The sequence below is a fragment of the Chrysemys picta genome, chromosome 2, assembly GCF_011386835.1.
Source record: "Chrysemys picta bellii isolate R12L10 chromosome 2, ASM1138683v2, whole genome shotgun sequence".
NCBI lineage: Eukaryota > Metazoa > Chordata > Testudines > Emydidae > Chrysemys > Chrysemys picta.
Window position 1 is genome coordinate 201,017,854 of NC_088792.1, and position 12,677 is coordinate 201,030,530.

Here is a 12,677-nt window from a genome sequence, read left to right on the forward strand (position 1 = left end):
AAGTAGAGAGGAAAAGGCTAACTCTTAACCATAGTAAATGTTTAAAGATTTCTAGATGGAAAGCTAAGCACTTGAAGTTTTCCATGTGGAAAAAACAGTCATTACTCCCATATCCTACAATGAAGCATGCAGAAGGACTTGCTTGAACAGGGCTCATGACCTGTTAAAGCAAAACTCCAGCCCATGTGGGCCTCATACACCAACCCAATGGAAATTGTTGCATGAAAAGTCACACGATTATTGAAAAGTTAGTTTTGAAATTTTGTTTCAGCTGACTCCAGTTAACTAAAAATGAAGTATTTTAAAAATTCTATAATTTTGAGATCTACATACACTTATACACATTTATATCATATCAACACCATAACAAGCAGATGATTCATTCCAGTTCCACTTGTAAGACTATCAACAAACACTGAGAACTTACAGAAATGACAGAAGTTCTTGGATGTGATTCAAGTAGGGCCTTTATGAATAAGGAATCAATTTTTAGGAGTTGAAAGGCAATTAGTAGTCCCCTCTAAAATGAGGGATTAAACTACCTAGGACAAAATTCAAATTATCTGGGTGACTCACTGCAAGATCCACATCCCTTTTTCCGGAAGTCAAGTTTTGAAGTTAAAGGGAAAGCCATCAAGCCATTATTTTGCAAAGCTGCAAAATGTCAGTAGCAAGTTATTTCTGCCTTTATTACTGTGAATTATGTTGCAACATGGAGGATGTCACAAATTTAAGGGACACAGAAGATAATAAACTGAGCCAGTAAGGTTTGTTTCTCTCTACAGAAAACTTATCCCCTTATTTATGTTAATACAGTTTTTCTTGTTTAAAAAGAGTTCTTTAGTTTCCCAGCACATGGAACAGATTTACCTGGTTTTCCTTTTTACTTTGTGGCAGTGAACATATTCCAATGGACAAATCTGTAACAAAACAAAACAAAACAAAAAAGAGTTATTTAACAGCACCTTGAATTTGTTCCTATATTACAGTACTAAATTTGTATATTCACACTTCCCTTGCGAACAACTATAATTACAATACAACAAACTAAGCTTCTTGGGGCAAGGACTTGTTATTTAGTTTGTCAAGTATTATGCACACTTTACGGTACCATAAAGTAAGTTACCTTATGACAAAATCCACGTTTATGGGATTATGTATTTCTGATTATTCTTATTACACTAATATCAAGATACCCCCAATAGAAATTGGGGCTTCATGGCTTCAGTGCACAAACTGAACAAGAGAATGTTTACTGCAAGGTCTTAGAATCTACTTAAACAAGATAGGATGGGAGGGAAATAGAGGGTTGAAGTGACTTGCTGAAGATCACAGAGTCAGTGGCAGACACTGAAATAACAGGTGTTTTGAATCTCAGGCCTGGTCTACATGGAGGATGTGGGGGGAGCTAAGTTGGTCTAAATTTCACAACTTCAGCTACGAAAATAGCGTAGCTGAAATCGACGTAATCAGAGCTACTTAACATGGTGTCTTCACTGCAGTAGGTCCACTGCTGCCGCTCCCCCGTCGACTCCTCCTATGCTTCTCGCTCTGGTGGAGTATTGGAGTTGACGGGAGAGCGCTCGGCGGTCAATTTATCGTGTCTTCGCTAGACGCGATAAATTGACCCTGCTGGATCAATTGCTCCAGAGGTAAGTATAGACATGCCCTCTGTGCTATGTTCTAGCCACTGTGTCACACTGTTTCTTTCATCACTTACAATTACCTTGTGTTTCCTTCCATACATTACCCACACATTGTTTCAATTACTGTATTTTAAGCTCTTCGTGAGCAGAGGGTCCTTTCTTTTTGTCTTTAGCACCGTAGGGCTCTGAACCCCAAGTGGGATCTCTAGGTACCAATGCAATAGGGAAAAAAACACCAACAACTTGGCATGAACCAACCACTGCCTTGATAAATTCACTAATCCAGAATTTATTCTTATTGATCTACAGAAATGTTTCAAGCCCAAGTGGACCAAAGATGTTACCGAAAGGCATTGGTATCACGTAATATAATTCTGGAATACTCGACAGTTAACTTTGCAAGCTTCCCAGTTCCAAACAAACAAACACAAAAAAACCACAACTGAAGTTTGTCTTGGCATTTTTGCAATGCTTACTTCTTCCTATAAAATAGGAATGGGTATTTTAGTCCAAGATTACTGCTGAAATTTTAAGAAATCTGTTTTATGTTCAAGAGGAACTATTTTCTAGTTTCATTAGGCCACTAAAGTGGATGCATCTTTTCTAATCTGATATTTTTATAACTAGCTAGTATTTCCCATTGAATGGAGAAACAGGAATATAGGAGAGAGACCTCACTATTGATGCATAAAATATATATTATTAAAAATAATATTGTTTGACAGTGCAATTAATCATAATTTTTAATCATTTGACAGCCCTATTGAAAATATAACAATATCTGTGTATATTCTAGTTATATTGTAAAACATTCAGACTGGCTAAAGAAACTGCAGGAGTTTTCTGCTTTGTCCCCCCAAGAACAAGCAAATTTCACCAAGATTTCCCTAAAATTTCCCTACTTACCTCTAAAAAAGAGTTTATATAAATTCAAAAAAGTCTGTATTTTAAACTATTTCTTTTATACTATGTTTTGAAAAATGGATGTAAGCTTGGTGGTTGTAACTGGTGCTTTATATAGAATATTTGATGGAAGCTTTAATTGTAAAGACCAACTGGTAAGCACAAAAAAAGACTTCAGAGAAAAGTAACACTGAAGCTCTTTATCAAACCATAAAATATAGGGATAAAGTGCTCCTAGTAAGAGCTGGCCTACCATTTATTGCTGTTCTAAACTAAATAAATATTGTTAATAGTTTATAAAATAAAATTACTTGACTTCTAACAATTTAAAGTTATTCTTTTCTACCCCACAGGACTTCAGCAGCTATGAAGAATGCAAATTTTCTCTGTCTTTTGTGGGGTTTTGTTTCAGTTTTCTCTCTCTCCCCCTCTCTCTTTTTATTTTTGCAGGGGGCGGGGGGGAAGGGTGTGTTGGACAGGGAACCAAACTACAAATAGAGCATTTTATGGAGTCCCTGGGTTTCCTAATATTTGCACTCAAATATTGGAAAGCTATTTTAATAAAATACTGACAACATTTTTTTAAGATCAGGTTACTTATTACTATCTTGCTTCCCCTTAACTCTCTATTCTTATTTCACGGCAGCATGATTTTAGCAGCTGGTATTCCAAACCACTGGAGTTAGGTATTAATGTATCATGTCATTTGAAAACTAGATTAAATGTTTTTAGACGATATAAAGCAAGATCTAGAAGTCAGTGCAACTGAAGGTAATGGTCACTGAATTCATATCAGAGTGGAAGACGAAAAAGGAAAGATGCTAATAAAAATATGATTTTGTGGTTTCATACCTGATAAATAAGTGATGTATACCACTGGAATACTGAAACCCACAATTTTCCAGTAGTGTTCAGGATTAGTTTCTAGTTTACTATTTGTAAGACATCAGACTGGAGATTTGTCACTGGCCCCCTAGTCTTGCTTTTCTTTTTTACCACAGATTTAGACTTAATATAACAAGTCCCAGACCAAAGACTAATTGATTTGTAGAGAATGGAAACTGAGTTAAAGATTTCCAGTAGAGAAGAGCTATTCTTATTTATGTTATACCAAAACAAAATACACCAGAACAAAGATGTAAGTACACTGGACCACTAAGTGCAAGAATTTCTAAAAGTTAAATACCTTCCAAGTGTTCAATTGGTAATATGTCAAACAAGGTATCTTGACTGAGACTTGAACAGTCAGCGATGGCATTCTGGTTGTGCCCTTTTTGTATTAAGTTGGACTCTTTCAAGCCATCAGGAACAGGTTGAGCGTCTGTAATTAGTGTAGTAACTCCCCTAGAAAAATAAATAAATTTAGTGACACTTTACTTAAGCCAAAATTTGATCACAATCAGTATACAATTTCTCTTACTTTGTGGACATATAAGTGTGTCTTTATTCTCTTTATAACCCAGAGTACAAACACTGCTGTCTAACCTATCCCTGATATATTTAAAGATTGTTATAAAATGGCGAGAAATATCTGCTACCTATTAAAAGAATACTGAAAACCAGTGGGAGAACACTTTAACCTGTCTGGTCATTCAGTGACAGACCTGCGGGTGGCTATATTACAACAGAAAAACTTCAAAAACAGACTCCAACGAGAAACTGCTGAGCTAGAATTGATATGCAAACTAGACACAATCAACTCCGGTTTGAATAAGGACTGGGAATGGTTGGGCCATTACAAACATTGAAATCTATCTCCCCTTGTAAGTATTCTCACACTTGTTATCTAACTGTCTGTCTGTGCTGGGCTAGCTTGATTATCACTTCAAAAGTTTTTTTCTCTTAATTAATTGGCCTCTCAGAGGTGGTAAGACAACTCCCACCTGTTTATGCTCTCTGTATGTGTGTATATATATCTCCTCAATATATGTTCCATTCTATATGCATCCGAAGAAGTGGGCTATAGTCCACGAAAGCTTATGCTCTAATAAATTTGTTAGTCTCTAAGGTGCCACAAGTCCTCCTGTTCTTCTTTTTTAAAAATCTAGTCACTTCCACAGTAGTAGTTCAAAGTACTACTTGTTACTGAGTCTCTGCTAACAATTTGTGGTTTTGACAAATAGGAAAATGTATTACAAGTGTTTCTCTATACTGTTGCTTTGTGAAAAACAGACTGGCTACACAAAACACTGTTAAATGCTCAAAATAATTAAAATAAAGAGGTATTTATTCCTTTAGTCTTTCAGATATAGTATTAGGTTTTAATTTAAGGGTTAAATAACATTCCCCTATCCCAATTTCAAATTACCCTCTTGCTTCTGGTTATCAGGTAGAAGCCTTTAGGCCTAAGTCTTGTCTACACTAGTCAAAGTGCACACAAATCACCACTACTGCACCTCCATCAGTGGCATCAACAGTTACTACTGAGGGAATTCTGCACCAAAAAAACCTAAAAATTCTGTGCCACAAAATTATGTGCACAATATTTTAAAATTCTGCAAACTGTATTTGTCAAATAAATGTAGCTCCAGCATGGCAGTGGGGAGCACAGGCCACTGGCTGCATTGATGTGCGAGATCACCCTAAAGAACCCACTTTCCTCCAGTACAGGGACTTGGCAGTGATGCTGCACCTGCCCCTGACACAGTGCATGGGCTCAGCCTGCCCCAGAAACATGCCAGGACCCTGCCCCTCTGCGCCAGGTGCACCAGATATGGGTGGAATCCAAGTGTGGAGGGGCTTGGTGTGGGAGGATCCAGGTGTGGAGAGAGAGGTTTCTGTGTGGGACAATCTGGGTGCGGGTAGCTCAGTGGGAGATCTGGATGCACAGGGGCTCATTGGAGTTATTGGGTGCAGGCGCAATGGGACTCGGCAGGGGATCCAGGTGAAGATGGTTGGGGCTTAGCGAGGCATCTGGGTGTAAGAAGATGGGCTCGGCAAAGGGGGTATGGGTTGGGGGAGTGGGGCTTGAGAGGTGGGAGTCCAGGTGCAGCTGGCTGGGATCAGAGGGATTGGGGTCTTGGTGTGGGGTGCTCGGAGGCCTGCCATTCCCTTATTCCCTTTTTGTCTCCATCCTCCTCTTTCACTCCCACATTCTCCTCCCCCTGCCCTGTTCCACCCCACTTCCTTCCCCACTGCCTCTTCCTCACACACCTCCTTCCTTCATTTCTCCTTACCCAGCCCCACTGCGGGGATCCACTTTTGCACAGAAAACAGGAAGGCTCCCAGCACACAGAAGGGGAGCAGGACTGGCACTAGGACCCAGGAGGTGGCGTTCAGCTGCAGAGTCAGTGGAATCTAGACACAGCCTCCCTCAGCTGGGCAGCTCTGCACTTGCAGAAATGGGAGAAGGGGAGGCCAGCGGCATGTAACCCCGTGTGCCCCCCTATGCCTCACCTCTGTTAGGGGGGAGTAATCCCCCCCAAAAAACTGTGCCCATGGTCATCCCTCTCCTTCCCCCCGCCACCCACACGGCTTCCCTTTGCTTCCCTGCCATATTCCGCACAGAAGCTCAGTAATTCTGCAAGGGAGGAGGGCATATTCTACCGTCACACAGTCACGCAGAATCCCCCCCAGGAGTAAATGGTAGTAGCTGTAGCACAGATTGGTCTCTGCCATTTTTACCACAATTGTATTTAACAATACTTTGAGCAAGATTATAAAATGAGTTGGTACGTATACGATACCCACCTATGCTATTGCTTCCGCTATTTCTACCAGTAACAGCACTACACCCGTTGTACTGATGAAACATTATAGACAGTATTTTTTGTCAGAGTGTAGAAAAACCTATTTGAGGTACTTTCTAGGCAATTAACTATATTTACGATGCAACTGAAAATTGTAACAATGTGTGGCCTTCTCTACATATTGAAGTTGCACCAGGATTAACTAAAACCGATTTTAAAACCAGTGCAAATCCTTCTACCAGTGTGAGCCTGACTTACAGCAGTTTAACTCTGAACCAATGTGAGCTAAACCAATAGAAGCCAATGCAAGGTTCTGAACTAGCTTAAGACACAAGTTTAGTTAAATTGGTACAACTCTGTTTACACCACTCTTACGTTTGTGACTTTATTTAAAGTACTATTAATAGTCTCAGCCAAACATTGCTAAAATGGAGTTAAGGTTGGAGAGTTAATAATTTATGCGATGCTACATAAACAGGGATGTTGTAATTATCACAAAGCAAACCATTATAAAAATCAGGAAACTTAAAAGAAATCCAAACACGTTAATGTATGAAAATGCAATTAGGGCACTCAAAACTCCACCCCGTCACAAGTTCTTCAAGCTTCCCATATACACTTAAAACTCACTGAAATCCTATGCATAGAATACATTTGATTTTTTTTTCCTTTATAAAGGATTAATGGTCTTTTTTCCTTCAGCCAAAGACTTAATTCTGATGTATCGCGATACCGTGACTCAAAATATGTTGATATCTGCTTTGTCTTTAAAAACCTACTTCATCTATTTCGAGTCCACAAACACTAAAATGCTTTAATCATCATATGTTTTGGCATGGTGTCACTAAAGAGCAGAGTTAAGGTTTTTACTGAAGAAGAATTATCGGGCCAGGGAGGAGGGGGAGGAAATGACCATTAAAACCTTGTCAAAAACTACTCAAACGTAACCTGTGCACAAGATCTGAGCAAGTTTTTATGAAATGGCAAAAACCTTTGTGAATGCCAAGTTAAAGTTGACTGGTGATAGCTCGTGCTCTTTGCAGAGTTCAGTAAAATAAACTTGTGAAAACCAGGAAATACAGAGTTACAGAACATGCCCGAGCATGCTTAACTGTGCCCCCCTGGAACTAGCAATAGCCACTGGGAATCATAGGCATGCAATCCAGCTGCATTCACATTAGGTAGGTGTAGCTGCACTGAATGGTGGAGGAGTAAGACAGAGCAGCTTGAAAGTTGACCTGAAGTGATGGGAGGTTGTGGCCTTCTGGAGGTGAGAATGCCCATCTCCCTTACCCCTGTGTGTGATCAAAGAAAATAAGAGCATGTGTACCATGGGAGACGAAGTATGCCTCATTTAATTGCTGCAGTGTGTAGGCTGTGTCAGCAGCAGGGCATAGTGGTCTTCTTGCCCTGGGGATTGTCCATAGTTAGATTATAGTTAGGTTAGAACCATAGTTAGGTTAAGGAAATGAGTGCGGTCTTAGTTGAGTGAAGGTCGACAAGGCTGAAGGGGCTGTAAGAGGGATTGATGGAATTGCAAAATTTAATAGATGTGTAGGACTGCAGGGAGGAGGCTAAGTGTATGAGGGTAAGGAGCTCCTGCTCAGGAGAGAGCAAAGGCAGAGAGCAAGTATGTGTTAGACATACTAGGATATTGCTGAAAAGAAGGCACAGTTAAAGTTCTGTGGGTGCATACGTTAACTTTGTATTCCCTGATTTTCACAACTTTTGAGTCTTGCTGAATTTGATGTTCTGGAAGGGAATGAGCTATCACCAGGCAACCATAACGGTGAATTAACAAGGTTTGGTTATTTAAAAAAAATAAACAAACACCAAATAGAAAGAAGTGCTACTGCCAGTAGTTGGTGGTAATCTAGGCAGTTATAATTATAATCTAGGTGTGCAGTTCAGATGGTCCTGTGACCAAGTAATAATATCTAGTTCTTACAATGCAGTCTTTCATCAGTAGATCTCAAAAAAGGGAAACTTTCCCCTTACAGAGATGGGGAAACCGAGGCACGGAGCAGTGAGGTGACTTGGCCAAAGTTACCCAGAAGCACAGTGGCAGAGCCAGAAATAGAGCCCAAATTTCTTTGATTGTTCTCTACAGTAGGCCAACCGGTTATGTGATTCCTAAGTGTACCCCCTACCTCTGTATGCTCTCTTGTACTGAAAAGTAGATAATGGTCTTGCTTTAAAACCTTTGGAGTCTAACTGCTAACAGAGCCAATAAGAGAGGTCTCAGACATGGTCCATATCCCAAGAACTGGACAGTTTTATTACCTGATGGTTACAGTAACTAAGCATATGAAAGAAGACTGGTTTCTCTCCTCCCCTTATTTCCCTCAACACACACACACACACACACACACACACACACACACACAGCCATCATTTCCAGCTCATCCTCCTGTTCCTGTCCCATTAAATACTTGGCATTTCAGAAGCCAGGAGAATCTGTGAACTTAAAAACAAACAAAAAAACCTGGTTTTTTTTGCATCCTGCATCTCAGGAACCTCTTGCTCAAATGATCCCAAATTTGCATCACTAACTATACCCTGCATCTTCAAAAGGCGCAGCACATTTCAAGACAACCTAGATACATCTTAGAGTTTTGGAATATTTAGAAACATTGTCCTTTATACAGGAAAAAAAACTTTTCAATCTTAAGTATAGCAGAGCTGGCATTCCACCATAACTATGGCCCTACTTGAATCGTGGGATAATTGTCAAATAATTGTAGCTGAGTTGCGGACAAGACATGGAAAATCATGGAAAAGTAATAAGATATTTATTACAGTAGAACTTCAGAGTTACAAATACCAGTGTTATGAACTGACCAGTCAACCACACACTTAATTTGGAACTGGAAGTATGCAATCAAGCAGCAGTAGAGATCCCTCTCCAACCCCCCAAAAAGGCAGATACAGTAAGGCACTGTGTTAAAAGTAAACTAATAAAAAAATAAAGGGAAAGTTTAGACATGGTAAGGAAACTGTTTCTGTGCCTGTTTCATTTAAATTAAGATGGTTAAAAGCAGCATTATTCTTCTGAATAGTAAAGTTTCAAAGCTGTATTAAGTCAATGTTCACTTGTAAACTTCTGAAAGAACCACCATAACATTTTGTTCAGTTCCTAACTCTGAAATGTTTGTAACTGTCCTAAGCGTTCATAATTCTGAGGTTCTACTGTAATTGCAGTAATTTGGAAAAGCCAAAAAAACCTATTTGTTTAAGAAAAACTTGCTGGAACAATTTAAACACTCAAGTATTACATTATGCCTGCTATTTATTTATTTATTTTTGATACCCAGACATTTTGGGTATCAACTCTATTACAGTCATTAATGCCTGGGGACGGCAGCAGGATTCGCGACACCAGCCGCCCGGGTTGAGCAGCGGGACTCAGGTCGCCAGCCACCCAGCTGACAAAATTGTAGTGGATGCTTAATATTGCAGGATCTGTAATTTCCACAATATCACAAATTAAGAAGGGCATTAACCATAACATATATTAAAATTAATCATTAATAATTGCTTTGCTGCATGCAGATTCCCCAGCAAAGGATAATTCTGAAAATATAAGAAGCTCTGAGTGGTGTCAAGTGGCCCATTCATCTCAATAAGATGCTCTCAGCAGAGTAAGACCATTGGATGGAGATGGATACACTTGAAACAACAGCCCTAATATGTGTAAAGTGTTCTGTTCATGTCAGTGGGTGTTCCCATCCCCTCCTCACCAGGGCTGGAGAGCCTGTAATATGGATCAAGCATGCCCATTCTCAACTCTTTGCCTCAGTGTTAGCAGAGTTCTTGGTACTTATGCCAGTTCTCTGCTTCACACCCAGATGGCTGGGCTTCCCCTGACCCGGGCACATATGGCAGGTAAGGACCCAGTTGCCAGCTCATGTGAGGGGGCAGGAGGTCAGACCCCTATAGATGGGCAGGAGCCTCTACAAATCCTGCCACACAAAGCTGTCTCTCAGAAACCCCTTGATCAAACAGCCCCAAATTTGGGTAATTAATCAAAGCCTACCTCCCCCATGAGACACACCAAATTTCAAGGCAATCTGAGTAACCATATGGATTTTAGAGCATTCATGCCTGGTCTACACCTAAAATTTAGGTTGATCTAGCTCCATTGCTCAGGGATGTGCATTTTTCACATCTGTCAGAGGCGGTAAAGACAACCTACCTACCACCTGTTGGAGGAGTGGATTAATTATGGTGATGGAAAAACCTCTTGTATTGCTGTGAAAAGTGTCTACACTACAGCTGTGCTGCTATAGCATTTCTATTATTCTGTTACTGCAATTATCAGGGGAAAAAGAGGTCTCACACAGGGTACCAAATTTCTCAAGAAGCCTATTTTTAATTTTATTTCTTAAACTAAATAAGAGATTTACTTGGAATTCTCAGAAAATTTATACTGTATTCAAAGTAAATTATGTACTCTCTTGAAAATTACACGCTTCATACTTAAGAGATTGAATCCCTGCTTTAAGTTAAAAACTCCATCTCAACCATGGAGTTGCTACTGAGGCTTTTATAATCTGTTCACAACCTATGTAAGTTCTTGTTAAGATACCAAGAAGCAGTGATTTCCCACTTCCCTGTGTTCTGCAGAATATTGACTATTAGACAAGATATTCATAAGCTATTTTTTCTGAAGTCACTTCACACAGTTTGAAAACCTATAAAAGTTATATTTGCTTGCACTTATGACTTAATTGTGATTACCAATTCACAAACTACTCTATGAGCCTCACATGCATGGCACTGGAGCTCTACCTAGAAAGCCTATAGAATCGCGTAGCAAGACTACAGAGAATTAATTGAAATATTTGCACAAACTATAATGAAGGAAATATCTCCAGAGCAAAAACTGTTTTGAAATGGGCACAAGTAATAAGAAGCCCCAGTTTTATGAAGTTATCCAGCAAATGAAAAAAAAATTAAAGAACCACTGAACTAGAATTAAACTCCAATAACTTCACTTTCTTCAGACATTCCTTTTAAAGCAAGTATATTCCTCAGATCTTGGATTTAAGCAACAAATTTTAATGAATCATGAAAAACTCTATAAATTGTATTGATAAGTAGGTAGGAGCAAAATAAAGCATTTAACTGCAGCCAATACTGTTATTTCATAAAGAAAAAACAATTCAGAGTAAAGTCATTGATACGTACAATTATAACAGAATTTGCTATAAGTAATTTTTCCAATCTTTTTTTAAAAGGATTAAACAGCAATATCACTTACAAGTCACCCTGAAAGCTGAGAGCTAACTTCCCCCTTGGCTCCGAAGCAGACTGACCACTATGAGAAGATGCTGATGGCAGTGAAAATCTCCCTTCTTCTAGATAAGAAGCTTGAATATCAGAAAGCCTGTTGGGAGAAAAAAAACAATTTTAACTGTTCAAATTTGCATCTTTTCAATTCTTGAAAGAGTTGACAAAAATAAACCTAACAAGAATGCATACCCCATCTATTCTAAGTGGATGATCCTGAATAACTGAAAACTGTTTTTTAATTAGTATATCTGGTTTTGCAAGTATATATTAGGTGGTGAATGAGGGAGCTGTATAGTTTTTTTCCCTCCTTTATAAATATCGTATGCCCTTCAGGTTACCTGTTTGATATTAAGCTGCCTAATGCCAAAGGTAAATCAAAGGAGGCTGTAAAGAGGGGAAACACAAAAAGAGGGGGAGCAGGGATAGCTCAGTGGTTTGAGCATTGGCCTGCTAAACCCAGGGTTGTGAGTTCAATCCTTGAGGGGGCCATTTAGAGAACTGGGGTAAAAATTGGTCTGGGAATTGGTCCTGCTTTGAGCAGGGGGTTGGACTAGATGACTTCCTGAGGTCCCTTCCAAGCCTGGTATTCTATGACTCTAACAAAGCAATGGCAAAGATGAGGCTCCTTGAGGAAACAATGGGGGTGGGGAGGTGAGTTATCAATTGGGGACTGTCCCGTCTGGCTCTTTCCAAGCTAGAATGGTTTACTTTTCTCAAGACTGAGCCTAGGATCAAAAACCTCAAAGAGCCTAGAAAAGGAAAGAAGGGTTCAGTGAGTGGCCAGAAACTTCTTAGGGTATCAGTGAAAGCCAACAAGCTGACAAGGAGCTACACAAAGACAGGGAGACAGATGCGGTGAGCAGGAAAGGCTGCTTCTCCCTGCCAGAGATGAAGTTAGCTAGGCTGAAGAGAATTTACAAATGGAAAGGAAAGCTGAAGGTGCAAGACTGACCCATGAGTGTAGGCATTTTATTGTTTTGGGTTTTTTAACTCTTTGCTCCATGTGCTTTGTACCTTTGAGGAATGAATAATGCTTTGAAGAAGCTGTTTCTCTATCACTGCAAACATATACAGTCGCATGCTCTCAAAGGGAAACTCTTACAGGTGCCAAAACAAATTGGGCCTGTGTCACTAGATGTTGGGA

General features: G+C 39.6%; 1 protein-coding gene across 12 annotated transcripts in view; it reads right to left on the reverse strand.

Moving 5' to 3' along the window:
• The window catches only part of CEP192 (centrosomal protein 192), a 168,468-nt gene that overhangs the window by 147,107 nt on the left and 8,684 nt on the right, over positions 1–12,677 (reverse strand). For all 12 annotated transcript variants that reach the window (XM_065585220.1, XM_065585221.1, XM_065585219.1 and 9 more), the window contains 3 exons: positions 11,502–11,627; positions 3,736–3,893; positions 871–920 (listed from right to left, as the gene is read on the reverse strand). In XM_065585220.1, the coding sequence (XP_065441292.1) occupies positions 871–920; positions 3,736–3,893; positions 11,502–11,627 (334 nt within the window). The remainder of the gene's footprint in view (positions 1–870; positions 921–3,735; positions 3,894–11,501; positions 11,628–12,677) is intronic.